The 27,052-nt window shown below is 40.9% G+C and overlaps 2 protein-coding genes across 5 annotated transcripts in view; both read right to left on the bottom strand.

Moving 5' to 3' along the window:
- emid1 (EMI domain containing 1) overlaps nt 1-1,074 on the bottom strand; it is a 55,698-nt gene extending 54,624 nt beyond the window's left edge. Inside the window, exons 1-2 of one of the 2 annotated variants that reach the window (XM_004544601.5) lie at nt 771-1,074; nt 267-591 (exon numbers count right to left, since the gene is read on the bottom strand). In XM_004544601.5, coding sequence (XP_004544658.1) covers nt 267-457 — 191 coding nt within the window. In that variant the 5' untranslated portion in view covers nt 458-591; nt 771-1,074. Of the gene's footprint in view, nt 1-266 lie in introns of both variants that reach the window. The other variant, XM_023155435.3, reaches the window with a different exon arrangement.
- A 1,700-nt stretch (nt 1,075-2,774) lies between these two features.
- The window catches only part of dnah10 (dynein axonemal heavy chain 10), a 31,124-nt gene continuing 6,846 nt past the window's right edge, over nt 2,775-27,052 (bottom strand). For all 3 annotated transcript variants that reach the window (XM_076890857.1, XM_076890858.1, XM_076890859.1), the window contains 63 exons: nt 26,885-27,049; nt 26,589-26,796; nt 26,309-26,465; nt 25,714-26,193; nt 25,455-25,613; nt 24,684-24,800; nt 24,475-24,577; nt 24,186-24,364; nt 23,862-24,073; nt 23,427-23,587; nt 23,083-23,312; nt 22,878-23,000; nt 22,558-22,791; nt 22,222-22,445; nt 19,986-20,255; nt 19,701-19,884; nt 19,480-19,614; nt 19,236-19,388; nt 17,917-18,105; nt 17,549-17,695; nt 16,872-17,063; nt 16,654-16,772; nt 16,421-16,579; nt 16,198-16,333; nt 15,983-16,105; nt 15,773-15,904; nt 15,425-15,641; nt 15,119-15,238; nt 14,870-15,015; nt 14,632-14,784; nt 14,290-14,550; nt 14,021-14,193; nt 13,846-13,939; nt 13,220-13,387; nt 12,464-12,652; nt 12,075-12,246; nt 11,775-11,978; nt 11,609-11,689; nt 11,298-11,495; nt 11,048-11,209; nt 10,760-10,934; nt 10,330-10,511; nt 10,070-10,206; nt 9,766-9,983; nt 9,407-9,628; nt 9,145-9,292; nt 8,719-8,998; nt 8,382-8,611; nt 7,998-8,271; nt 7,773-7,877; nt 7,518-7,672; nt 7,280-7,434; nt 6,611-6,791; nt 6,282-6,482; nt 5,716-5,925; nt 4,966-5,061; nt 4,693-4,864; nt 4,457-4,588; nt 4,120-4,331; nt 3,841-4,008; nt 3,541-3,721; nt 3,321-3,466; nt 2,775-3,225 (listed from right to left, as the gene is read on the bottom strand). In XM_076890857.1, coding sequence (XP_076746972.1) covers nt 3,079-3,225; nt 3,321-3,466; nt 3,541-3,721; nt 3,841-4,008; nt 4,120-4,331; nt 4,457-4,588; nt 4,693-4,864; nt 4,966-5,061; nt 5,716-5,925; nt 6,282-6,482; nt 6,611-6,791; nt 7,280-7,434; nt 7,518-7,672; nt 7,773-7,877; nt 7,998-8,271; nt 8,382-8,611; nt 8,719-8,998; nt 9,145-9,292; nt 9,407-9,628; nt 9,766-9,983; nt 10,070-10,206; nt 10,330-10,511; nt 10,760-10,934; nt 11,048-11,209; nt 11,298-11,495; nt 11,609-11,689; nt 11,775-11,978; nt 12,075-12,246; nt 12,464-12,652; nt 13,220-13,387; nt 13,846-13,939; nt 14,021-14,193; nt 14,290-14,550; nt 14,632-14,784; nt 14,870-15,015; nt 15,119-15,238; nt 15,425-15,641; nt 15,773-15,904; nt 15,983-16,105; nt 16,198-16,333; nt 16,421-16,579; nt 16,654-16,772; nt 16,872-17,063; nt 17,549-17,695; nt 17,917-18,105; nt 19,236-19,388; nt 19,480-19,614; nt 19,701-19,884; nt 19,986-20,255; nt 22,222-22,445; nt 22,558-22,791; nt 22,878-23,000; nt 23,083-23,312; nt 23,427-23,587; nt 23,862-24,073; nt 24,186-24,364; nt 24,475-24,577; nt 24,684-24,800; nt 25,455-25,613; nt 25,714-26,193; nt 26,309-26,465; nt 26,589-26,796; nt 26,885-27,049 — 11,156 coding nt within the window. In that variant the 3' untranslated portion in view covers nt 2,775-3,078. The remainder of the gene's footprint in view (nt 3,226-3,320; nt 3,467-3,540; nt 3,722-3,840; nt 4,009-4,119; nt 4,332-4,456; nt 4,589-4,692; nt 4,865-4,965; nt 5,062-5,715; nt 5,926-6,281; nt 6,483-6,610; nt 6,792-7,279; nt 7,435-7,517; nt 7,673-7,772; nt 7,878-7,997; nt 8,272-8,381; nt 8,612-8,718; nt 8,999-9,144; nt 9,293-9,406; nt 9,629-9,765; nt 9,984-10,069; nt 10,207-10,329; nt 10,512-10,759; nt 10,935-11,047; nt 11,210-11,297; nt 11,496-11,608; nt 11,690-11,774; nt 11,979-12,074; nt 12,247-12,463; nt 12,653-13,219; nt 13,388-13,845; nt 13,940-14,020; nt 14,194-14,289; nt 14,551-14,631; nt 14,785-14,869; nt 15,016-15,118; nt 15,239-15,424; nt 15,642-15,772; nt 15,905-15,982; nt 16,106-16,197; nt 16,334-16,420; nt 16,580-16,653; nt 16,773-16,871; nt 17,064-17,548; nt 17,696-17,916; nt 18,106-19,235; nt 19,389-19,479; nt 19,615-19,700; nt 19,885-19,985; nt 20,256-22,221; nt 22,446-22,557; nt 22,792-22,877; nt 23,001-23,082; nt 23,313-23,426; nt 23,588-23,861; nt 24,074-24,185; nt 24,365-24,474; nt 24,578-24,683; nt 24,801-25,454; nt 25,614-25,713; nt 26,194-26,308; nt 26,466-26,588; nt 26,797-26,884; nt 27,050-27,052) is intronic.

The following is a 27,052-nucleotide window of genomic DNA, read 5'->3' as shown; positions in this document are numbered from 1 at the left end:
GTATGGATAGAGAGCATATAACACGCCACAGGGGCAGCAGAGGTGTGTGAGCTGGGACAAGAGTGTGGATGGGACTCAGCAGAGTAAAAACATGCTGCCTGCCAGCACAGGAAAAGGGAAACCAACTGTCAGGAAGACAATAGCGCCCGGTAGATGGATGGAGATGGGAGTACATCCGTGGAGGCATGCAGTGGCAGCAAGATAGAAAACAAAACTTAATATAAGTATTCTGTGTGCAATATGACAGCTGTGCGTACTTTCCTCACCTTTTCTGGTAGACTGAGCTGTGGGTGGCTGCTGTCTGGTCTCTGTTCAGCTGCGTCCCGACTGAATAGGTTTTGTAAAGTCCCGTCTTCCAGGTCCCGTTAACCAGCGTGCTCAGCCAGAGTATCAGCACTGTCCAAAGCAAACTTTTCCTGCAAAGCGCGGACACGCTCTCTCGTTGGTGCGATCCCATTTCCGTGGCATCAAAAGTAAGAGCAGAACTGTTTTAATGAGGCCCCGCTTGGAAAACAGACCGCTTAGTGACTCCAGCTCGGGAAACGTGTCAAACTGCGCCGGGTCTACTGGAGAAGACGCTCATCCTTTTCACTAAAGTAGAAAACACACACAAAAAAACCCCCCGATGTATGTGTAATAGAGCTGAGTGTGAACTAGCCCATAAACCCACGCTTGTCTGTGACAGAGATCCGACTTTATAAAAATGAACCATGAATGCTCTGAGTGTGAAATGCGTGCTGTCCTCCCTTCCCTGAGTGTGCTCTGCCTACCTCCGTCTGTCTGCGCTCATATCGTGCCGATCCTTTACAGCAGCGGGTATGAAACCAGTTTTATAGTCTCCTCCGGTCTTTTAAAAGCACAGCCTGCTGGGTCTCTTTTTACCCTGCCCCGTTTCAACTTCTCACAGAGGACAAAGCGACGGCACTTAACGCATTGTACTGTTTGCACTAAATGAATTATGGGCTGCTGATTCTCAAGGCTCCTCTGAAATCACAGGCGCGGTGCTAGTGAGAGTTAGGCCCCCATTTAAACCAAATAAAACGGAATGTTTAAAGAAAAGAAACGAAAAGTTTTGATAATACTGGATATGACGAGTTTAAACCCCCAGCTAAGGCTAATCACATCTGTTATAAACCTTTTTTTGAACATTTTGAATACTATGCAACCATCTTTCTTTATTTAAAATATAACGCAGTTAGTTTAACCTATTTATAACATCATCAACAACATCTATCTATCTATCTATCTGTCTGTCTGTCTGTCTGTGTTTGCCCCTGAGTTGTTTTCAGCAGGTGTAGTCTGTCAAAGCCATCAGTACCCAGTGGTTAGAGAAAACTGAGGTTAGTGTCATTTCCCACTGCCCATTGCATCTGGGACAGCCAGTAGCCACAGATCTGTGGTCCTTCTCCAAAGTAAACACCTGGCACTGCAACCAAAAACTAGGACATGAGTTGTATATGTCTGTGACTGTGGTGATTGCAGCCCTTGGGCTTAAGTCTGGCCAGCTGCAAAAGATGCTGCAGGCAGCAAAATGTGCTTATCTAACCTGTTAATACAGTCTACTAAAGTTTTGTGCTAAGTTCTTAACTACTGAAAGATAATGTTAGCACTTTCACAGTCACAGAAGAGGACTGGGATTAATTCCTGTTCCTCACCATGCCACAGGGAGAATGGGGAAAACAGTGCATTGACTTTACTGGCTCTTAATGAGCCCACCTGCTCCCAATCACCACACATGGGAGGGGATTTGTTCCTGGGCACCCTTGGCGCTTTTACGAGGCCACTCGGGGCAAACAATGGTGCCAAGCAGGAACTAGAGCAGTTTAGGGTTAATGTAAATCCCTGCAGTCATGAGCAGCTGAAAATAATTTTGACCTCTAAGGAAGCAAGCTGGGTTTCTTTTTTTTTTCTTTTTCTGTCGTTACTCTTACTTTTATGATTTCCCTCCCCTTTATTGTACAAAGTTAAACAGCCAGATTGCCCATTGTTTGTTTAGGTCTGCTTTTACTAAAGTTCCATCCAGTGATGTAAAGGTTCATTAAACAACACAACACAACATTCATTCCCTCTTTTCAAAAAGGGAAACACAATTGCTCCTGCCCCCACCCAGTGTTTGGTCATAAACATGTCCTGATTTTCCCTCTTTTTGTGTTGGTTGAAGGTGAGAATGGGGCCTGTTCAACCTTTGTCCCTCTGTCATTTAGAGAGATCCTTTTAGGCTGCAGAATATGGTAATGACAAACATTGTAATCGTGTACCAGGTTGGGACTTTTCAGGGAAGAGACTAAAGAAACTAAAACAATTTCATGCTGCTGGTTGTTTGGCTTATAAAGACTTCAGTCAAAGCAATTTAGTCTTACTATGATTACAGCTCCACTCTCATACCTGGGGCTTCACGATGTATACTGCGTGAGTTATGGCTCCAAACTGTTGCAAGTTTTATTTCTGCACCTGCAACGTCACTGCTGCACCAGCTGCCACATCCTCTAGGACCGTCTGAGTTTTTAGAGGTTACTTCACCTGAGCTGGCATGCTCACATCAGCAGCCTCGATTACTCAGTGCTGTGCAGGATCTTCTCTTTGCACGATGTAATAAAACATGTCCCGTTACCTATACTGCAGAGAAAAGCTAAAAAGTTGCTTGTGGTTGCCTCTGGTTACTGTTAAAGTTTCCACTGCACGCAGCAGTTTATGATTTTTTTTTACAAAATCAGCAGAAATATTTTTCATCTGCTGACCTCTAAGAGCACGAATGGGATTCTGAGCCTACACGACACAAGTAAAAACCATTTATTTATTCATTCACAGCCTTAACATTTCAGCAGATTAGTCAACCGTAGCTTCAAAGACAAATCCCTAGAGATGTTGATCAGCCTGAAGCTACTGCCTCTGTTATGTGCTGCCATCTAGTGAGGCAAATAATTAAAGTTATAAAACAACAATAAAATAAAATGTATTACACAGGCTATGTTTAAGTATTTTTCTACATGAAGCAGGAAGCAGACATTGCTATCGTTAACTAACATTTTCAGCTGACTATGCTACAAGTAATCAGCTCAGTGGCGTTGACAGTTGTCTTTAGTCAGTGTTGAGGCACAAGCAGACTCCCTGGAGTACCCAATGAGAAAGGTGCATGGTGGTGAACAGGTCTGCCTCAAACACCAAGCCCACACCCATTGCATTCCTCCGCAACGAAGTGGTGTAGACAGGTGTCCGCAGCGTATTCTGAGGTGCAAAACACACAAAAATATCATTAAATAGATGCATTCAATAATGAGCTATAAATTAGTGTGGAGTTCTGTTGTGCTTGCTGTCCACACCTGTAGCCTGAGGCGGCGCGTCTCTATGGGGACGACTCTGAGGATGGGCAGTTCAACGATCAAAACTTTTGGTTTACTCTTCACTAAGCAGCACTTCTCTATGTCCCAGTCGGCTCCTTCCAGATACAGGCCGGACAGAAAGCAACCTGCAGGGAATGAGACTGTCAGTCTTTACAACTACTCGCTGCTCATGCTGCAAGTGATGAGCTCTGATTATTACCCTGTCTGGGTCTTTCGGCGACTTCATCCTCACTCTGGTGATGGGTAACTTCTGAGTACAGTGTTGAGAGATCCAGAGGCCACCCATTTTTCCTGCACGCAGCTTGGACCAGAGCAGTGAGGTAAGATTCAGGGATATGTAATCCTGATAGCCACATAACCTTTGGCTCGCCCTCATTCACCTGGTGAGCACAAAATACACCAACTTGAAAGTATATTCAAAGCACAAGTCATTTGTTAACTGTAAAATGTTATGGTAGAAAAATTATTTTTAAAAAAAAATAAATGGGGTCATCCTTACCCAACAGTTATACTGCTCATATCGCCTCTTGAAATGGGACATCCAGTTACCAAGAGACTTAAGAGTGTCAGGTGCCAGCTTCTTCCAAATGACCGGAATGTGACCATTAAAAAGGGATCGAGCGACCTCGTCCAACTCGCTGCTCATCCCCACCTCACCAGCCAAGGCCTACAGCACACAGGAGAATCGAAACAAATCCCAATCGGAGCAAAGCACAAGTATACAACACCTGCAGATTAATTTACTGAGCATCTTGGGTCTTCAGCCCCTCCATCTCACCCTCTGCAGCTCAGCCAGAGAGAGCTGCATGCGGACCACCAGTTTGTTAAAGCGCTCTAGTTCCTGAAGGAGAACCACCGAGGTCGGAGAAATGTCCATGCCAAACTTTTTCCGGATCACATCCATGTCGAATAACTGCGGGAGCTTGTTCTGAATGTCCTGGGCCACCTGGCTGATGTACTCATCCCTGCTGATGTGTCCACCAGATTCACCTGAGATATGAGAGAGTATTTATCAGCCACTAAGAAGAAAGCATATGGAAATAAATAAATGCTTCTACTTCTGAAAAACAGGATATATTACTTCAAGGGATGAGCTGAAAGATGCAAAATCATACCTGTCTGAGGTTGAAGGTCTATCAGGTGAGTCCACATCTCCTTAACTGCATTTGTGTAGTATCCTATCTCCGCGTTGGAATGGAGACCCATAACCTCTGGTGTGTTTGCCAGTGGCATGGCTTCAATCTCATCTGTAGCACATTAACAGCATAAAGCATTAAATGATGACAGAAAATTTCCCCCCTCCCCTTTTTATGAGTGAGAGAATTTGAGAAATAAGAAAACAACTGCTGACCAACATAGACGTTTTTTGGTCCAGTTGGAGGGATTTTGTAATCTACATCTTTGTTTCTGAAGAAGTGGAACTGCCGGAAAGTGTAGAAGAGGAAGTCTCCAAAGTACTCATCCATGTAGACAGTCAAGATCCTGCGGTCAAAGCTATCTATTGCTCGGCCGCCATACATTACCTGACAAAACATTATAAATTACACCAAACTTACAGCATGTAGTAGTATAACAGATGCACACTATTCAAATGTACAATATAAACGAATTCACCCCCACTAACCTCCCCAGTAAGATATTTAAGACTTCCCCAGGGTATATTGATGTCTCCTTGGTCATGAGCTTTTGTCAGATAGGTGTTCAGGATCTCCATACACACCTGTCAGAGCACAGATACTATGTTTAAACTACTGAAAAGTGAAATACAGCAAATATTATACCACTCATAAACTAATTTAAAATATACCGGTCAAAGGTTTTAGAGCAACCTAGTTCTTCCAGTTATTTATTGCAATTCAAGTCATTCAAGTCCAATGAATAGCTTGAAATGGTACAAAGGTAAGTGGTGAACTGCCAGAGGTAAAAAAAAAAAAAAAAAGGTAAGGTGACTAAAATTTGAAAAATAATGTACATTTTAGAATTATACAAAAAGGCCTTTTTCAGGGAACATAAAATGGGTTAACAATTTAAAGTTGTTCTGCATCAACTTCTGCAACAGATATGGGGAGAACTTTCTGAAGAATATTTGATTTCTATTGTAGAAAGAAATGTGTGTTCAGCTGCTATATCTGCCAAAGGTGGAGACTTAGATGAGTCAAAAGTTTAGAATACATTATTGTCTATAAATTAATTCCATGATTTCTTTTTTAACTCCAGTTCCTTATTTGTACTATTCTTTTATATCAGAGTTCAATGAGACATTAAACTGCATAATTTTCAATTAAAGAAAATGGAAAAATTGGGGTGTTCTAAAACATTTGACCGGTAGTGTAAACATACTTTCAAAATAATCTTAGACTAATGTGCAACTTACAGAAAAGTCAGACTCGCTGAAGTCGTATGGGACATTCCAGCCAATTTTTCCATATTTCCGTCTCTCTTGCACCACAGCATGGAAGAAGGCAAGAACAAACACCAGGCTGGAGAACGCAGGGTGCGGGCATGTGGTCAAGGCCTCATGGGAGATTTTAGAGTATGTGGCTCTCATGTTAAGCTTGAGGCCGTTGGGGGGCTCTGTCACTACCTGCACACAACAATGAAGGAATACTGTCATACCATCTGTTACTTCTGAAGCATCTCTGCTTCCTAGAAGCAGTCCTTTAAGACTTCTTTTTCCAGTACAATAGAAATATTCTACTATTAACATGTTAATAGGTTCTTAATGCAGTCTCATCTGCCATGAAACATCAATTTCTATAAAAGATAGTTGACATGTAAAGGGAATGTGTAACTGTTTTATCACCTGACTTTACTGGAAATGGAGTTATGTCATATTCCCAGTTAAAACCATTCAAATACAGCACCAATGTGAGGAAGTCCTTCCACTTACAAACATCTACAAAAAGTCTTTACTGAAGGTAAAGAGAATGTGTGTTTCACCTTTAGAGATTTCTGAAGTATGCCAATGGGAAAATCTTTAATGGGGTTGGTGGTGATCCATAAGCGGAAGTTAGGGTTGGGCTTGGTGATTCTCTCTAAGGCCTTTTCCAGTTCCTTCAGCCACTTTACCAGCAGATGGCAGTTCTGTAGCATCAGCCACTGACCTCGAGAGGCTGCCTTCTCCAATAAATCTAGTGCCACCTTTACCCCGGGTACAGAAAACAATTATGTTCAACTTCATCCCTTTTTAATGTTATTCAATGTGATTACTTGGTAATCCCTATATTCATATAGATATGCCGTGATATAGGAAAAAAAGTATTGAGTACCTTCTCTTGGCCTTGGCCCATTGCAAGGAACTTGAACTTGCCTCCAAAGCCTGATCTGGCTGCTAGTTTCATGAGGTCACCGGCTGGGTCAGAGCCAGGGCTCAAGATGAAGACAATGGGGGAGAAAGGTGTGCTCTGATCATAAATTGCATCAAAGCTGATCACAGGGGGTTGAACATATCTGAGCAGAAATACAATAAGAAACATCTGTAAGCGCAGAATGTTTCAATATTCACACAGTCATCTATACTTTGTTCACAGGAGTGGATTATATGTACAGATTGTATATACTGTATACACAATGACACGGTCTGTGCAAAAGTTTTAGCAACTTTACCGCAGCTCTTTAGATTCTTAGCCATGTGTTATCAAAGACATGTGTGACTAAAACTCTGCAGCGATCTCAGACATCCATCCAGGGAAACAAGAAGTACAAAGTGTCACCCTGCACTGAGCTTTCCTAAAAATCTGTTCTCGTAGGAGTTAAAAGAAAAACTACCTGCCAGGTACCTTAAACAACTAAACAAAATTGTAAAAGCTGGTATTTTTATGGGTGAAGAGTTCACACCAAATACTGATTTGATATAAATGATTTTGTTGTTTTTCAGTCTACTTCCCTCTGAGTAAGGATAGTCAAAAAATGAAAAATTACAGTACAAAAAGTTTCACCTCTCTCCCATGATAACAGTGATATAGTCAGTGACAGCTCTATAGACTCTATCAACCCGGAAGCAGCGCAGCAACAGCAGCTTCTGAAAGGCAGACAGGTTCCCCTTGTATTTCATGGGAAACGGAGCCTGTTCTGGTCCATCCAAGTCGTACCACTGAAGAGAAAAAGAGTGTGAGTTACACTCACAGTTGATTCAGAGGTATGGCTGTAGTGAGTTCTGTCCCTGTGGCCACTTACAGATTGCCATTCAGTGGGATGTTTCTCGATGTCATCAGGCAGAGAGCTGAACTGTTCGGGAAAGAGCTCTGCAAGTTTCACAATGTCTTCCCAGCCCTGATCGGCAAGCCAATCACACGGCTTTTTGCGCTGGCTTTTTTCCAGGGATAGATTACCTTTATACACGAGATGGAAATGTGCTTTGAACATTGTGTTTTCGTGTGCATAGTTGATCACTATTGTATGTACTATATTGTACTTCTCTGAATAGCTCACCTTTTATAAAGAACTCCAACTCCTCCTGAGGTACCCTCCCTTCTGCCTGCTCGATCTTGATGGTCATGTTAAAAGAAAAGAGCAACTTGTGGCTCTCAAACAATCCTGGGGATAAGAACTCAGTTAGGGTTATAAAATCTACAAAATAATTATAAATTCCTTTAAAAACAGACTTTTTTCCTGCCCCTCACATGGTTCACTATTATTCCACCTTAAATATTTTACCTGTGCAGCCATAGTTATAAACGCTGTATGTCAAAGTGTTCATGATGTTCTTTAGTCTGTTGGGAAGGGAGGGGTCTGGCACTGATTTCCGCAGTGAAAAGTCAAACACTTCTAGGTAGGAGGCAAGTGAGTACTGGTACATGCTGTTCACCACAGCCATTTCTGTCAGCACGAAGAACAGGATAGCACCACGCTTGGCTGCAGGACGGTAGCCATCTCTAAGTTTATCAATGTCCTTGGACGTCTTCTCAGCCAACTTTAGTTTCTCAAATACCTGATGATCACAATGTCAAACATGAAGAAACAAACAAACTGGGATTTGTGACTTCAGTTAAATAATATTCCGCCACAACTTTTACTCTTTATGCATAAGCCAATACCAACCTCACTGGCTTTCAGCTTCGTCTTTTCCAGTGTTTCAATGAGCTCTGTGTTGTCCAACATGTTGCCTGTAGATGTGGCCAACTCTCTGAGCAAGGTGTCTCCGAGGTTTTTAAGCAGCTTCTTGTTGTTACTTGTCTCTTGGATTAAACATTCTCGCTGCTCCTCTAGCTCCTTCTTCTCAAACCCCATGATAACACTCAACAGCTGGTCTTCCAGACCCTTAAGGGTCACTGTACGTAAAAAGATGCAAAAAGATGGGGAAGAAGCAAACATACAATTTAGACCCTGTGGTTTAAGGATACAGATTAAATCTGACCAGTACACAAAAACATCTTACCAGTATAGTTAATGACCATGGCTTTTCCAAACACAGATGGAGAGTATTTAGGGTTAGCTAAATTAGTGTTGAGATAGAGTTTAAAATTGGGATCGTAGTCGACCTCTTTGTCACCCAACATGATGACCTGTCTTCCCTCTGCTCCTTTCACATTCTTCTCCAGGACATTGTCAATCACTGGGTCGATGTATTCATCCACATCTTGGAAAAGGAATGGGAACCCGTACTTGATGGCCATCTCTAGTTGTTTCAGGAAGTCAGGATCATTGAAAGATGAGACCTGGGACAAAATTGATGATCACACTTTCAGGTCTGCAAGTCATAAACCTCTGTTTGTCGAATCTGGTGATACAGGGGCTGTCAGTAATGGGAGGCTGCATAAAGCAGTCATCCCAGAACATCAATGAGCATTAAATCTTTCCGTACCTTGAGGTTATTGTTTTCTTCCTTCTTCTTAATCCAGTTGAGGGCTTGTTGCTGGGGGTCAATACACATGGGAAATCGACTCCCTCTGGTTGTGAGAATCCCGTTCTGCACGGACAATTCATCTGGAGGCAAACCCTCTGAGCCCCATCTAACACAGGGTAGACACATAGTTAGGCCATTAATTAGCATACTAATTGTCATTATTTGATAGAGAAAAGTCAGATTGTACAGCATTTATTAGCAAGTTACGCAACAACTTCACCTGCTGATTTCGACCTCATCAGTAAGAAGGTTTTCTACTTTGAAAGGCTGGCTCAAGGGGATGCCTCTCTCCTGCACATCTTTAACCCACTTTTGGTATACCATCTCATTCCTGAAGTCCCAGCTGAATGCCCCTTCATAGCTCAGAAATGCAGCAGCAAGCAAACAGTCACCCAAGAGACGCACACGCCGCTGCTTCAATCCCTCCAAATCATTTGTCCACCTAAGTTGGGAGTATGTAGAAGGGGTGAAAAATAATTGGTAGAGACAGGGGGGGAAAAGAAAAAACAGGGGGTTTAAAATTAAAAATCAACCTGTTAAAGGGTTGGTTAGTAAGTGCTGCATGTTTTTCAACCTCACCGTTCATTCTCAGAGCTCAGCCCAGAGATGAGTTTGTCAGCAGCTATCAGTCTCCTCTCCATCACCTCAGCCTCCTCCTGCAACTGCTGCTTCTCGCAAATAGCAGCTTGGTATTTCTTACTAAGAGTCTGCAATTCTTTCTGGATGTTGTTGAGCTCATTCTGAATGCACTCCAGCTCCCGCTTACTCTGAAAGAAGTTCCTCTCTAGGCGAGCCACCTGAAAATAAGAAGGCAATACATCAGTTTAAGCTGTGTTTCGTCCAAAACAGGAAAATTCAATGGCGATTTAATAAACTTAATAACCTTTTCTCTTTTGGGTTTTATCTCCCTGGCAACATCACAGTAACCCACGATTGCCTCGACAAACTTGAGCATTCCTGAGCCGGCCTTACTGATGGCCTGCATTTCCTCAAAGCTTGTGTGGAGGTTCTTTAGATAGCCTAGCCAGAAAGAGAAGAAAACAAAAAGTGGAGCATCTGTCAAATTCAATTAGCACTCTCTTGCACAGTATACTAGCACCATTACTTGTTTTTACTTTTGTACTCAACGTAAATTCAACTTACCCTTGACTGTCCTGACCTGGTTGTTAGTGATCGCATCACAATCCATCTCCATCAGGGAGCGCAGGAAGTTCGCTTCTGACATCATCCCTTTTGCTGACTGCCAACTGATTTCTTTGTTGCCACGCAACACCAGGATGCACTCGCAAACCACCTGCACCTGTTTGGGTGGCTTGGCAAATGATCTTCACATTGGACCAACAGGAAAAAGCCGATAAAGGGAAAACACTGATTAAAAGAGGACTTAATTGTCATGATAAGCAATGGCTGTGCATCAATGACGACTCATTAAGGTCTCTTGAAAATGAACCGCTCTGCACTGTCCAGTATTCCTTTTCAGGGTTTATGTTATCCAAGAGCCAAATGTAACTTACATGTAATGTATTTCTACAACAGAATGAAAAGAATGTTCTTCATAAGGAGCACAGTTTACCGGATCTCTGTTACATCAGATTTTTCCAGGTCTTGCAGGGCATTACGTGCGGCCTCTAATGCTGGCAGAGCTTCAGCTAAGGAACTCTCAGCTTCTTTCTTCTCAACAGCTATGACTTTATTTTGCTCCTCAATCTCTTTAGCTTTGTCTTCTGCCAGAACCTTTTTTTCCTCAGCTAGAAAAGAAAGTTATTGATAAGTGGTTTGAACTAACTGCACTTAATTTCCATTTGAAGACTACAGGATACTGTATTAATGAAGGCCATACGGCAGGCAAGTGTTTACTAACCTACTGTTGTGTTGGCGGCAATCTCATCCAGCAGGGCTTCACATGCCGTGGACTTTTCAGCCAGGACAACTTTCTGATCTGCCAGCTTGACGTTCAGTTCAGCCAGCTGTTCACTGGCTTCCTTCAGTTTATCCAAACCTCCCTCCAGATGCTTGCACTGAGCTAGAACAGAAGAAGACACATTAACGGTCTCTAATGCACACTAACTCCAACAGAAACCCTGCATTTACAACAGGTTTCATTCCCTCACCGAGAATAAATTGGTCTTTTTCCTCTAAGAGTTTGGAATAGGTGTTAATAAAGTCCAAGTAGTTCTTTGGAGTTACATGGTTGCAGCGTCTGAGTTTTTGCTGGAATAGCTTGCTGTAGTGATCCACAGAGCCGTGGACCATGCATACATGATCTATAACAGCTGCAGAGTGTGCATCTGGTATCATCGGACTTTCCCCTGTGGAAGGACAATAATAATATAACATTTCAACTGTCTTACTGAAACACCTGTTTTAAAATAAACATTTTCCACGACAAATACATATAATAGAAGTAAGTTTAATTACACACCAAGAAAAGACTGAGCTACTGCAAGTAATGCCTGCGGAGGCCATGGAAGGAACCAATCTATTACAGTGTTGTTCATCAGTCCTGGGAGAAATAAGAAGTACGTCGGGTTAATAAAACTAATTTATAAACTATATTAAGTCAATTGAAGCCTGACCAAATATTTCACCTGGGAAGTTCCTGCAGCGTGTCCTCAGGGTATCTCCCACTGGAGACATGCCTAAAACAATGTGTAGATTGTTGGCACTCTTGTTGACAAAGTACTGCCACACACTGTCTTTAGAGGGATCTGATCCCATTGTAAGAGCTTCGTCTCGAAGCTGGTTGAGAATGGATTCTTTCTCATCATCGGGAAACAATGCAGGAACAATGCCTATAAATAGAGTGCATGGTGAGAGCACTGCAGCTGTAGCTTTTAAGAGAGATAAATAGAGAGTGAGGAGGTCAGGAGATTATAGTCATATCCAACCTGAGGTAAGCATGTTGTTAATGAGCTCCAAGAAGCCTTCCTCAGCAACGTGAGCATCAGTAAAAAGAAACACGGTCTTCTTATTCTCAATGCCAAGCTTCAAGTACAGAGTTTTTAGGTCTTCACGGAGGTTAGACTCACTGTATCCTCTGCTCAGGGTTATCTCAAATACCTGGGGAAAGCAGATCCAAAAATCTAAAGCTGGAAATGTATTTGTGAAGAAGGTTTAGCACTGCTTAACATTGAAAGCCCTCATGTAGTAGCCTTACAGTTACAAGATTGCAGCTTTCACATCCCAAGACATGTTAGTAAAATGTAATTTTAGTGTATATGACACTTGTTAGTGACAGTCATTTGCCCTTCGCCACACCAATCATGAATTTTACCACCTCACAGCCAGCAGCAAAGGCAGCCAGCTTGGTAAGGGACTGCTTGCCAGAGCCCCCCACACCAACAAGCAGAGCATGGCCGCGATCAATACGGATGATGCGGTGAACCCGGGTCAGATGTTCCAGAGCATCGTCAAAGAGCACTAGGTTCATCCTCGATTTGCTCTCATTGTATTCCTCTAAGATTTCCTGCAGAATTACATAACACAGTGATCTGTTAAAGGAGTATAACAACTATAACAAATGCCAAAACATACTCTTACATTATTTTATTTTGTTGACTTTATAAGACAGTTACAGAGAAGAGCTACAGGAAAGTGGAGGGAGAGAGAAAGAGAAATGCAGCAAATGGCCACAGTTCAGACTTGAACACGGGCCAGCCACTCTCCACCATGCAGCATGTGGTTGGCTGCTCATCCCAGTGAATCAAACCAGCAGTATTACTTCACTTTTCTGTCTGAGACCCCACACCTCCACCAAGATGAACATTTTCCCCCAGAATAGTTTGTAATATTTTCTTGAAAACATCAAGATTTGTTTAACCTGGTATGTATAAGATACAACGTGAAAACTAAATATTGTCCTAGCTCACATTAGCAGACAATCCTTACAGAAATATCTCCTGGCCCAAGCCACACCTCTGCTAAAATGTTCACGCAAACTCATTTATACTTTTGGAGTAACTCTGATAACAAACATACAAATAAACAAATCAATCTAACCATATGACCACTTGGGTTAAGGTAATAACTTTACCTGAAACAGGGCTTTTGAAGCATCATAGTCTTGTATGTCCTCATACACCCTTGGTTCAGTATCACTGAGGGCTGTCCTATAGTCTCCAAAAAGAATTGGGTCTCTCATAACTGCCTCCATGTCTGACTTAAAATGCTCCTCAGTCATGTTGTTTATGTGCCTTTGGACCTTGGGGAAAAAAACACACATCTTCAGTATCAGTATCTATCAGTAGATTTTGAGTCTTATTGTTACATCCAACATGGAACCAATTACCCACTTAGTATTTGCCTTTTTAATTAAATTCAGTTTAACAAATTTTATTTATATAGTGCAAAATCACAACAAAAGCTGCCTCAAGGCGCTATATAGTGTAAGCTAAAGATCCTACAATAACACAAAGAAAACAGAGGAAAACCCAACAATAATATCCATGATCCATTTTGAGCAAGTGTTTTTGCAACAGTTGGAAGGAAAAAACTCCCTTTTAACAGGAAGAAACCTCAAGCAGAACCAGTCTCATGGAGAGGTCTGCCACGACCCGTTGGGGGTTAGTGGAGGAAGACAGGAGAAAGACAGTTTAGCCTTTAGTCATTAAAAAGGAGAATTCACATTAAACATCTGCTAATATTATTAGTAAATATTACCAAAGCTTTGTCAGTTTCATCAATGAGTCTGTCATGGAAGATTCTCAAGCACTCATTTCTCCACACACGTACAAACTGGGCTACAGTCAAAAACCTGTAAGTCAGAGAAAGGAAAGACATTTAGGATCACAGACCTCTGTCAGTCTGTCACAAGAGTGAATATGCTAGATTAGACCTGTCCGGTTTGGTGAGGGTGAGTCCATTGTACACTCTTGACAGGTCTCTCAGGTTGAAGATGTAGTGGAATTTGGAGGGAGTGGGTGGCATATCTTTGATGATGGTGTTGTAGAGCTCCAGTGTGCAGGACGTGACCTGATCACAAACTTTCTGTATGGTGTCCTCAAACAGCTAAAATGTTTTATCACGTACAAATTGGAGAATTAAAGTGATGCAGATGGTTGAGATTTCAATATGTTTTGATTTATATGTGAAAGAGGTACTCACTCTGGTGTGGCCTTTTAAAATAGAACCGTAGATAAGGTGGAGGGACTCCATTGTAGGGAAGGGGACGCTAAAGACACTGAAGAGTGAGATGAAGCGAGGATCCACCTCGTTTCGCCCACCTCCTGCCATTCCCATGGCAGCAATAAAGCCAAGATCCTTGAGGATTTTGAAGTTAAGCTCCTTTCCTCTGTCATATATGCCTCCTCGATCCAAAAGCAGCTTTAGAAGCGCAATAGGCTGCTGTGTGCCATAGTTATCCACCTGCACAAGTGTATTACAGTCATTTCAAACATGTAAGCACTATCGCACTTTAAAGAATAAAAGACTACTTAAAACAGGTACCTTTGGCATATTCATGTCATCCATAAAGATCAGGAGTCTCTTCCCCATGGGAGGTCCATAGGTCTCTTTAGTCCTTTTCTCCACATTGGCTTCGAGGTTTCTCTGCAGATCCAATGATGTTGTTCTGGAGGAGAAGTTGATGACAAGAGTACTCTGGGAACAGAAAGAAAGACATTTAAACCCATATGACAAAGAAATATATGTACATACTGTGTGTACAGTAAGATGTACAACTTACACTTGTTTCTGCATTAATATTCTTCAGAAAGTTATGAATAGTGGCAGTCTTGGAAGTGCCAGACTCTCCAACCAGTAGCAGCGGCCTCTTTATCTTCACCATCTGCTCCAGGATCCAACTGGTTCTTGTTGTGTCAATAGTTGGCACTAAAGAGAGAATGAAGGTACCAAGGCAGAAATGTATAATTCATGATGCATGTATTTACACCTATGTTGCCCAGTTTTCACAGTATACAGACAAGACCTTTACCTAGGATATCAATGAACTTCATTTCAGGGCTGTGGATGTATTTGGGGACCAGAGAATTCCAGGGAACCCACTTCCCCTGTGTTCCATCAAAGTGAAAATCATACAAGGTTGGGAGGCATCCTATATGGATGAAGTCACTTCGTTAACAATATTAAGTAAAACAGTTTAAAAACTGGCACAAATACCTGTGAAAAAGGTTTATCATAGTTCTTTTTTTCTCCATAAATCATTAATCAATCCACTATAAACCCAAGAGAATGAATGGTCATTTTCACCATAAAATAAGAAGAAATCGTCCCCTTTTACCTGGGATCTCGCCAGGCCCAGCCAGGGCTTTCTCATCATGAACTGTAGGTAGGCAGGACAGCTTTTTGATGAACTCATCAAACTGGATCCTACCACTCTCCAGCAATGTAGCCCCAAGTGAACAGTACAGAGCTTCCAGAAAGTAACACTCCAGGACTTCGGGAGTGCTGTTTTCACTCTCAAGAAGTGCATCCAGTGTTAAGCACAACTGAGTGACCTAAACACACATATCATGCATAGTTAGTTCAAGTTCAGGTTATGAGACTATACCATTAATTCCATTCATTTCTTCTTATTTAAATACAATCAAGTGCAAAGGAGCATTTACAGTGGATGAGATTATCCTACCATATTCAGATCTGTCTGGGGGACAACAGTCTTAAGTTTCTCTCCTTGTTTCCCATCAACAACACCATCCACAATCATGTCAATAGAGCTGTGGACATATTTCTCAAACAGACTATTAAGCACTTCTTGTTCCTAGACAAAAAAAAGAGACAACAGTATTTAAAAGTCTAGAGAAGTATGCATTTTAAACAGTGATTTTGTTTCTCAAACCTTATCAGGTCTGCTGTTCACCCATCTTTGCCAGAATGGGGTATATCGCAGGTTTTTAGGATCAACAAATACCATTCCACAGCGGGAAACAGTAGCTGGGGAAGCATACTGCAGATCTCCAACCTGTGTGGGTAGTTTTCTTACATTAAGCTTTCTTTGAGGCACAATCCAGGCAATTGTATTCTACTAACAGAAATCTTGAAATTCAGACAAACCTCAAACAGCAGAGCACAGTGACTTTGTAAACGGATCCTTTCTCCATTGGCTAGAGTCAGAAGCTTGTTGTCATCCATCACTGAGTTCATATTTTCGACCCACAGAGCATCCACATCCCCATCAAACAGGATGTACCTGTTTGTCAAAGAGCAGGTGATTTACAGAAATGATTTCTTGTTATCCTAAATGGATGATTACATGCCTTCTAAAAATATTGTCTACCTCCTGTCTTTTTTGTCAGTAGGCTTGTTAATTTCACGGAAGATGTTGGATAGAATCCCATCAGTCCAGTCTCGCGTGTCTGGGTCCAGAATACCATAAAGTTCAATCACGCTCATGGCTTTAGGGTTCAGAGGATACAGTTTGGTTTGCAGTCCCATTCTGATGGTGAGATAGATTAAAAGTTACTACTGTTCACACAAAAGATCAGAGAGACGATGTAAAGTTAAACTGACTTTGTCTGAGCTTGACATAATGTGTTGATCACCACTGATTTTCCTCCACCTGTTGGACCCACAATCATTGTAGTGTGCCGTGTCATCATTGTCTCATACATCTGCACCACTTTATCCACCTGAAACAACAGATGGATGCAACAGTTTACTGTTGACACATTTAAACAGCAAAACTTTGCTAGAAATTGATAGACAACATCAAATATGAGACTTTGCACCTGGTTGGGTAGTATGACATATTTTTTGTCCTCCAGGGTCTGTTCCACAGCATCATTGAAGTTGGGATAGCGAACACGGGGGCAATCAAGCCCAGGGAACAGGTCTGAGATCAGCCCGAGGAACAGAGGGACATCCTCAAACACAAACTTGGGTAGGTTCATGTCCCTGAGAGCCCGCATCAACACCACATCCTGTTGTCAGAGGGATAGACATAAATACATGAACTGAACGACGGAATAAATGAAAAAGAATTTATGCATTTATACATCAACTTCATAATATTTCAGTATTGAAAATACTGAAAAAATAAAAAACGAACCTATAAAATTGTTGCACACAAATATTTTTTGAACATGGGGGCTATGTAACAATAGTTTAATGAAGGACAGTTTTCAGTACAAATAACAGCTCCAACTTTTGTGTAAAATAATAAGAATTAAACTATTGATAAACAAATATAAGATTTGCACCTCTATCTTACATTCTCTGTGTCATCTTAAAAAAAGAAATTTTGGATGATACAGGACAAATCGAGCATTTGGTAACCTTTACAAATGTCCAACATATTCCTAGGATAAATCAACCTTCAACTTTTACCTGAGAAGTCACAAATAGCAACTTGGTTTTCTGTCAATTTAAAAAAAAAGAAAAAGTTTTATTTGTTATTTTTCTGTACCTCGCTCAGCTCAGGTGAGCTTCTCTTCAGCTCTCCTGCCATCACTAGGACAGACTTGAGAGCGCGCAGGCCGAAGTCATAATGAGACTGCTTGGACAGCTGTTCACGAGCCAGCTTATAAAGTACGGTCATTTTCTTTGCCAGCACCTGAAAAGAACAGAAGTAGAGACACATTAATAACACTATTATCAGTCAAAAGTCAAAATCTCCAAGTTATCTATTTTCATATGCATTTTTTGTACTATTTAACAATATAAAGTAATACAATATAACCTGTGCGTGTACATAGTTTATGATGCATTTCTTGCAGTACAGCTGACAGCATGTGCAAATGAAATCAAATGCAAGTTCATGGGTGCATGTGGTACCTTGGCCATTAGGAAACCCTCAGAGAATAGCATAATCTCGCAAATCTGCTGCAGGTCCGGCACAATGACCACCACAGGCCTGAAGAGAGCTTTGACGGATTCAGGCAGCTCTGTACGTCCTGCATAACCAGGGTTCATAGTGATGAAAATTCCTATGCGGTCATCCAAGTTGATCTCTTGCCCTTCAAACTGATGCGTATAGGGAGATGGAAGGTGTTTAGGTGTAATACATATATAATGCATACATGAAAAATATATATTTATTACTGGTCCCCAGAGATGGGCAGTAACGCGTTACTTGTAACATGTTACTGTAATCTGATTACTTTTTTCAAGTAACGAGTAAAATAAGGGATTACTATTGCAAAAACGGTAATTAGATTACCGTTACTTTCCCGTAGGAACGCTGCGTTACTGCGTTACTAAAACCGTGATTTTTTGCGAGAATGTCTCACGACAGTGACGTAAGCGAGTGCGCCGTTAGTGACAACAGCTGTCTGCAGATCAACAATGGATCACATATCGATTGTGGGAGAGAGTATGAGCGTGCAGCGTTTAAAGCGTGGAAGTACTGACCTTACTTTGAGTTTGATTCCATAAAAAGTGACAAAAACATTAGCGTCCATTGTGCGTGGGAAGAAAACTTCTTTTTACAGCGAAAAAAAAACCCTAAACTTCCAAGCAAGCACCGAGTGCGCCATGACGTAATGGGAAACTCACAGAGGAAGTCGCGGATTCTTCAACTGACCGCGGCACACCTGCACCAGGGTAAACCTCCGCCTACCGCAGTCCTGCTTTACAGGTGAAAATAGAGCAACAGCACCGCTGAGTCTTTGACTTTATTTATGTTCTCCTGTGTTTTACTTGCATCTATTTGAAAGAGTGAGTGTAAACACAAAAAATATTTTATTTTATGTGCTGGAATGTGCAGAAAATAGGTTTAAATGTTAAACTAATTTATTCAAGTCAGGGAATGTTGCATATAATTAAATTTTTGCTTGATGCATAAAGTTAAAAGATTAAAACTGATAAAACAAGTTAAAAAAAGAGACTTTTCCATTTGATTACATTTTGTATGATGGATTATGTAGAAAAAGTAGAATTGGGCTGAAAGATCTATCGCTTTATCACCTCTTCAGGTTGTAAATCGTGTTTTTAAAAAGTAACTAAGTAACTAAGTAATTAATTACTTTTGAAAATAGTAATCAGTAAAGTAATGGGATTACTTTTGGGGGGAAGTAATCAGTAATTAGTTACTGATTACTTTTTTCAAGTAACTTGACCAACACTGCTGGTCCCACATAACTAAACAGACTTACATAAAACCTGTTAAGGTGTAGAATGAGAGCATTGCGGATAGTCTGGATTTGGGAGGAGATCACTGACAACACTGAGGCATCGATACGATTGAACTCATCAAAGCAGCCCCAAGCTCCGCACTGTGCAAGGCCAGACAAGATCTTGCCCACTGCCTGGACACAAAGGGAGAGGACATTCACGTAAAAAGCTAGAGTGATGACAAGTGATGACTGCACTTTTTTAAATCCCAGAAAAGCTTCTTACCAAGTAGTCCATGCCCTCACCACAGTTTGTAACAACACAGAGCAGGCCCAAAGCCTTAGCCAGATCCTTGGTGGACTCTGTCTTTCCTGTACCAGCAGGTCCAGCAGGAGCTCCACCCAAGTACATGGACAGTGCCTTCATCCCAAATACACATGGACAGGCATGTTTTAGTCGAAAAAATGTACATGCTTAGGTATTAAAAATTTGCTTATATCCCAGACCTGTGTGAGAGTGAGGTAGATCCGGTCTGTCAGTGGGGTTATAACCAACCGCCCATTCAACCCCATGTATTCGTAGCCATAGGAGAAAGATGCACTGCACTGGCGCACAAATAAGTTGTCATCTTCCCGGACCCAGTAAAATCTCAGCTGGCTTTCCCATTCAAATTCTTGTGCATCCATTATGCTGGAAGGAAACTGAACTTTAAATGTCGTTCTTTTATTATTTTCACTATTTAAAACACACTGCCACAAACAAATGTTCAAACCTGCAAAAGTCAAGTTTACCTTTTTAGCACAAAGCTGTCCACTATGTCTCTTGCGTGGACATCAATGATGAGCACAGTGTTGAGCTTTCGTCTGTCATTTTTCTTCAAAGGCTGAATAATGCGTGACACCAGCTCATCAATCTGTTTGTGCATTTTCTCAGCATAGTTCTTAAGTGCATGCTTCTTTCCTTTCTTCACATTTTTAAAGACATCCTCTAACTCCCAGGTCCACCAAACTTGGTTAGCAGCTAGTACAACCATGCCCTGGTACAGCAACATCCAATCCACCCTGTAAAACATTGCAATGACAGATTACCTGAGGGCCAGACTTGCACACGCAGACATTGGCAAAAACACTCAGGCACTTCTTTCGGTCACAAACGTGTCATCACTGTGCCTCTTAGCGAATATCAAAAACTTTTTTTCTCAAAGATATTTTTATTAAGTTTAACCAAACAGAACATTTGCACACATTTATAACAAACACAATAGAAAAGACAACATTGCAGAGCTTGTGAAGAAAGAAATCCAAAAAAGCATTGAATGCAAAGTGGTCTTCAATTCTAAGAATGAACAAAACTAGACTTGATTATTGTTGAGGTAACATAGTTAAGGTAAGGTGTGCAATTCTATGCTCCACAACTTTCCCAAAAATTAACCCCATCCTCAAGCCGGATTACATAAAAAGAGAAATATATGTAGAATAAATAATATAGAATAAGAATAGAATTATATGTATATATTCTATATAATTATATACATATAAATAAATGACGATCCACATACATAAATAAATTATATATTTAAAGAGAGAGAGAGAGAGAAAGAGAATCCCTTCCTTGTTGAAACTTAAAGAGTAGCGATGGAACTTTGCTAAATATTTCCACACCAGGTGGAACGATTAGCTGTTATTGCTAATTGAATAAGAGCGTTCATTTTAACAGAGTTTTAGCTGAGGGGGGACCACTGTGTCAGAAACTGTTTTGTATTATTTAGTGAAGTAAGAAAATTTGTACTTCCTTGTAACAGTTTTGCCCAGATATGTGAATTGGTTTTCTGCTATTTTAAATGGGAAGTTTGAGTATCCTGGCCCAGACTCTCCTCCATTTACCCAGAAGAGTTCACTTTTATGTAAGTTCCAAATGTGTCCTGGCCAAACTGAATGATAATTGACAACATAGAAGGTATAGATCCACTAGGAAGACCAGGAGATCTTTATGCACAACTCCTATCCTCCAAATCTCTGAGGCATCTGCATAGCTTCAGAGTGTGATAGCCAATGGTTCTATAGCAAAATCAAAGAGTAGTAGTGGGCTTAAGGACACCCTTGCCAAGGTTCATTGTTGGAGGTTGGTGGGCTGTAACCGTTGGAAGTTCAAAAGGACTGAGGCTTTAGGGAAGAAATATAGCAATTTTATCCAATAAATAAATTTAGGTCCAAAGTAGAATTTTTGTAACAATAGATACTCCCACTACACACAGTCAAATGCCTTCTCCGCATGTAAGGAGGGGACATACCCACAGGTCTCAGTGGAGGGAAAATACAGCATTTCTTTAATTTGGTTGGGTAATTCAAGTTGCTCTGTATTGGCCTTTTCATGTTTGCTGAATAAGAAATTATTTGCTATCTCAGAAACGTCTTTCATGTATCCCAAATAATCAGGTTAGAAGATTCATTTGTAGTATTCGTTTGAAACACAAAAGATTGTTGTTGTTTTTTCGCTGAATTTTATAAAATTATGATCCTACACCACTATGCTCTGGTAGTCACAGGGGCGGACCGATGAAAGCCACTGATTATCAATAATAAAATAATCAATCCTAAAATAGGTATGGTGGACCTGTGAGAAAATTGAGTTTGGACTGAGACAGTGCCAGGTGTCAAAGACACCACAATTAGACAGACAGGACTGAACAAACGATGGAGATTTACTTAAAGTTATGGGGTTGGGGAGCCAACAGTTAAGATCCCCACCCTGTATTAGAGAGTATGAGCTCGGATCAGGCAATAAAGAGAAAATGCACTCAATATTATCCACATTGGGGGCATATACATTGGCCAGTATCACCTTGGTATTGTAGAGTTTGCTCAAGACAAAGACATGCCAACCATCAGAAATGACCTTGTGTGTTTCGAAACAAACATTTTGATTGATGAGGACTAAAAAACCCCTGGCTAGTACGAAAATATTCAAAAAAAAAAAAAATAACAACACAAGCGGTTTCTTTCTCTGGTGCATGTTATTTACACATACCTACTCCGGTCTTCACAGTAGTGGAAGATCGCTTCCTTTGTGATGAGCCTGTTAGTCTTCCTCATCTCCAGTAGCACCCCCATCATCCACTCCTCCACCCTGCCCTCCACTGCGACAGGCTGTCTTAGTTCCATCACCTCACCCTCAGCAGACACCATGGCTCCAACTACTGTCTCTCCATTGCTATCCACGTCAAATCTCAGAGATGCTATGTTGTCATACATCTTGTGAGACAAAAGAAAAAACACACATTGGAAACAATGAGCCTCCCTATCTATACTTTGAAAAATTAAGGTCTTGTCTACCACTCCACCATCGCTTGTACTTGCCAAATACCTTGATCATATGTTCCTGGACACAGGTATGGTCACTACTCCCCAGAATGCTGAGCAGTTCATCATCAGAGATGAAGAAGAAGCGAGGAAATGCATGTCGCTTTGAGTCCAGGTAATCATTAAGACTCTTCTGGCATCTCTCTAAACCGTCACTCAGGGCCTGCAGGTCTGTTAGCCGGTTGGGAACCAGGCAACAGCGCTTAATGTTTGGATTCCTCACTGTGTCATTCATTATCTACACAAACAAAGAGAGATGTAATTTTGACAAGTCTAGAAGAAAGTACTTTAATTTTTTAAGACCAATATTATAGCAACACTTACGTCTTTAAACCTTTTGTCAATGTTATCAAATTTCTTTGCTTCCTCAGGTAACTGCAAGCGAATGTCTCCTCCTATAAATATGCTCTCCAAGTACATCCATTTTCTCTGCACGAGCAACCAGACCTGTGAAAGACGTATTTTTTTTCCTATAAGTATTTTGTGGATCAGCCTAAGGGTGAAGGAAAATTTGGCCAGTCTTACTCACCTCAATAGTCTCAGAAATAACAGACAGATTTTTTTCCCACTGCTGTATGGTACCAAGGAAGGGTCCAACAAAGCGGCTGCCAGCCATGCTCTGTAAGTTCATGACATCATTGTCCACATTCAGTGAGATCTCATCCACCGCACCCAGAATGGAGCCACGTTCCTGAGTGCCTTTGAAATAGGGCTGAACATTGAACTTCATGTTTTCCCAGGTCTCTACCACTCCTTTTACTCCCTGGAACCAGATACAGATAACATGTTTTAGAAGTAACTGTCATTTCCCTGATGAACTGATAGAACTGGCAGATTATTCCATTTTGAGAATGTTTTTAAAAAAGAGAGAACCTGCCTTCTCAATACCAAGCTCTTTTACAGCCGAGGTGACGATGTCGCCTATGACATCTGCATATTTGTGCAACTCCATAGCAAACATGTTCTCCAGTGTGAAGCTTTCAGGGTTGATCTCAAAGCTGGTGCCAGTCCTTTCCATCAGTTCCTTCCAGTGCCTTGAATATAAAGACATTTTTATTCTCAGTTTTTTTGTTTTATCTGGACATAGATAATTTGAACACGTGAATTCAAAAGTTTACATCTAAATAAGTAGAGTATTTAATACTCTACTTATTGTCAATATTATGCGTATTGCAGAACAATCCGCTAGGAGCAATAAATTTAAACCTAAGTGACAATAAAACAAATCCAGCTACGTTATTAACTGTAAATTTTGGGGGGGTATTATATTCATTCTGGTTTCTCACTAGTATCAATCTTGAGACAGACCTGTCTCTGAGGGCCTCATTCTTCAGGTCCAGTAAAAGAGGCAGAGACTCTCTGAACTCCTTCATGCGTCCGTCTAGGAAAAAGGCCACAGGCATGGCCCGCACTTCTTTGGGCAGCAGCCTTAAGCGTTTGATGAAACCCTCAATGCCCTGTTGTAGCAGCTGGATGTCTAAATCTATCCACAAGGTCTGAGACCACTGTGTCTTTGCATCCTGCAAGATGACAGGACAAGCATATATATATATATATATATAAAAATTTAAAAAAATTTTAATGATCACATTTATGTGTATTATGCACTGGTGTTTTACAAGCATATCCCACCTGCTGAGCTTTATATATATCATATATCTGTCTCAAGCCATTCATGTCATTCTTTATGCTCAGAACTTCTGGGAAAGTGGTGACTGACAAGTCCAGCAGCTTTTCAGCATTAGTTATTTCCTGTTGACCTGCTACAATCTTTGCAAGATCTGCCTCGTATTTTCCCATAATGGCCAGTCCTGCAAAAATAAAAGTGACACGGGCTTTTTGCTCCACTACATTTCAACATTTACCATGCACTACTATTCTCTACTCAGCAACAGCAGCATTCATCTAAGTGCCCAAGTACCTTTCTCCAAATCATCTCCTACAGCTCCAGGACCATGCATGTTGAAGCTTTCGGCAAACACAGACAACTCCTGTTTGAACTCTTCGATATTCTCCTTTGTGATCTTTGGGTGTGTGGATGGGAGACAAGTGTGGCAATCATAAATGTAAGACAAGAACATTTCTGTTTATTTTTAGGTTTAAGAACATTGTATGGGATTGATATCTTACCACAGTAAATGATTTCTTGATGTCTTTCAGACTTCGGTCTACTTGTCTGGCTTCTATGAAAAGGTCACTCCACATCTGGCCAATGCAGGCCACCAGCTCCCATTCATCCTCACCTGCCTAAAGCACATAAGACATAAACTTTTTAAAATGGGAAACAAGATCACTTTTGAGGTTTTATACAAGAGCACTCAGAGCCTCCCCCCAAAGGGCAAGGGCTATACAAAGAAATGTTGATGTTTTATTTTCTTTTTATTACTCCATGCTGATGTTAGTATCGGTAATATAGAAATCCCCAATAATGTCACCGGCATTGCTTTCATAGATCATTTGTGCTGATATCAATATTAATATGGAAAACTAGTGTAGTATTTTTTGTTTTGTTTTTTCATTGTGAATTCATATAATGTTATATTGAAATAAATGTTTTTTTAGTTTAAAGAACTATATGATCCGAACTCAAATAAACTTTTTCCTAATTTGCAGAACCCTGACCTTTAACCCATAACCTTGAAGCATTACATACTAAAATTGAACATTTTCCTATTTCCACCCATGTGATTGGAACAGAAATGACTGAAGTCTTTGGCTTCTATAAGTTATAAAACTTGAGATTTTAAAATATATCCCTGCAGTGTGTGATTTTGTAAAATATTATGGCATCATTGTGACATTCTAGGGAGTCATACTGAAAAAATTAAAAGTGAGTTGCACAGACTGCTAACAGACAGACAAACTGATCACACACTCTCTCTCTGTAAAAAGACACAGTACCTCCACTTTATACATGGCCAGTGTTCTGTATTGTTCCTGGATATCTGTGATTCTCATCTCCACTTCTAATGACATGTTCTTGATGGCTGAGATGGTGCCAAGGACAGACTTCAGGTCGTCAAAAGTGTCAGGACTCTGTTTCAGCTTCTTAGACAGTTGCTTTTGTACAAAATAATCACAAAAAAGATAAATCACATAAAAGCCAAAGAATATTTAGGATAAAGACTGTAAACACAAACTGTGTATTATGATTAACTACCATGAATTCATCTCTCAAGTTAAAGATGTCCTCTTTAGCAGGCTTGTTGAGTAAGCTACCAAGTGAACTGATCCAGGCTTCAGCAATTTCGCTCACAGTGTGGGCCAGAAGCTCCAGGTTTAGGCATACGCTGTGCTCATTCTTAAACTGAGGCTCGAGCATCACTTCCTGCTTGATACGAGCAAGGGACTGCAGCTTATAATCATACATGACAAAGGACGGCTTCCTTGCAGCAAACTTTTCATTGACAATGGTTCTGTTCTTTTCCCAAAGAACCCGATAGCGCTTCCAGTGGTAAAGGTACTGATCGATGGAGAAAAGCAGACGCTGGATGTTCTGAGATACAGTTACACAGCTCTCCTTGATCTGAGGAAGCTGGGACACGTCACTGTAGAAATTAAATGTCACCAGCTTATCTTCAGCACCCACATGTTGTGGAGGGCACTTAATGCAGGTCCCATGCATCCAACGCACAAATTGCTTGAACACAAAAATAAATCCAAAGTTAAGATATATTATTAGTGGTAAATTGAAAATCATTTATTTTTTTAATGCAGCGACAAAAAGACTAAACAAAACACTGTGATGAGCCCACCTTGGTGCTAACTACACAGTCTGTGATACACTGCACGAGCAGGCGGTAGATCTCGTTGCTTTGGGGCTGCAACACAATCTTAGGTGCAGACAGGATGGCGGTGATTTGAAAAAGAGCTTTATCTCCCATCAGCGCTATATTAAAGGCCTGAATGTTTCTGAATATGAAAACAAACATGACAGATGTTGCAATGGTTAAGACTAACAGCATTCTACTTGTTAGAAATGTGGTGATTATTACCACTCACAATCTATGCAGGCTCAAAACCATTACTCATTACCTCTGCACCATCTTTGTAAGAGTGTCCAGTATTCTGTGTTCCCAGTGTTGGTAATAATCTACCATACATTTGGCTCTGCCAGTGCTGGTTTCCACACTCAGCTGTTCTATTCTAGTTATAAGGACTCCAATGTCAGCATACTTCTTGGCAAGCATCGTCACAGTTTTGACTCGCTCTCGCTCAATGTGTTCACAGAACCCCTTAATAGCTTAGGAAAAAATATGAAACTATTAAAATAATGTATGCACAAATTCTTTATTTCCAGTAAACTAATAGTATACTTCTAATACATCTACCTGGTAAGTCGTTTGAGGCATCTGGTGATGGAAATTTCAGTAAGTTGGCCATCATCATGGACTGCAACTTAGAATCAATAGCCTTCTCATGTTCATGAATCTGATTGACGACAAACTCAAACTTAGTTACAGTCTGAAGGCTTTGGTTGATGAAATCTGGGATGCCTA

This window comes from Maylandia zebra, linkage group LG12, assembly GCF_041146795.1.
Source record: "Maylandia zebra isolate NMK-2024a linkage group LG12, Mzebra_GT3a, whole genome shotgun sequence".
NCBI classification, from domain to species: Eukaryota; Metazoa; Chordata; class Actinopteri; order Cichliformes; family Cichlidae; genus Maylandia; species Maylandia zebra.
Note: the sequence above shows the minus strand (reverse complement) of the source record. Positions and strands in the feature narration are given on the sequence as shown.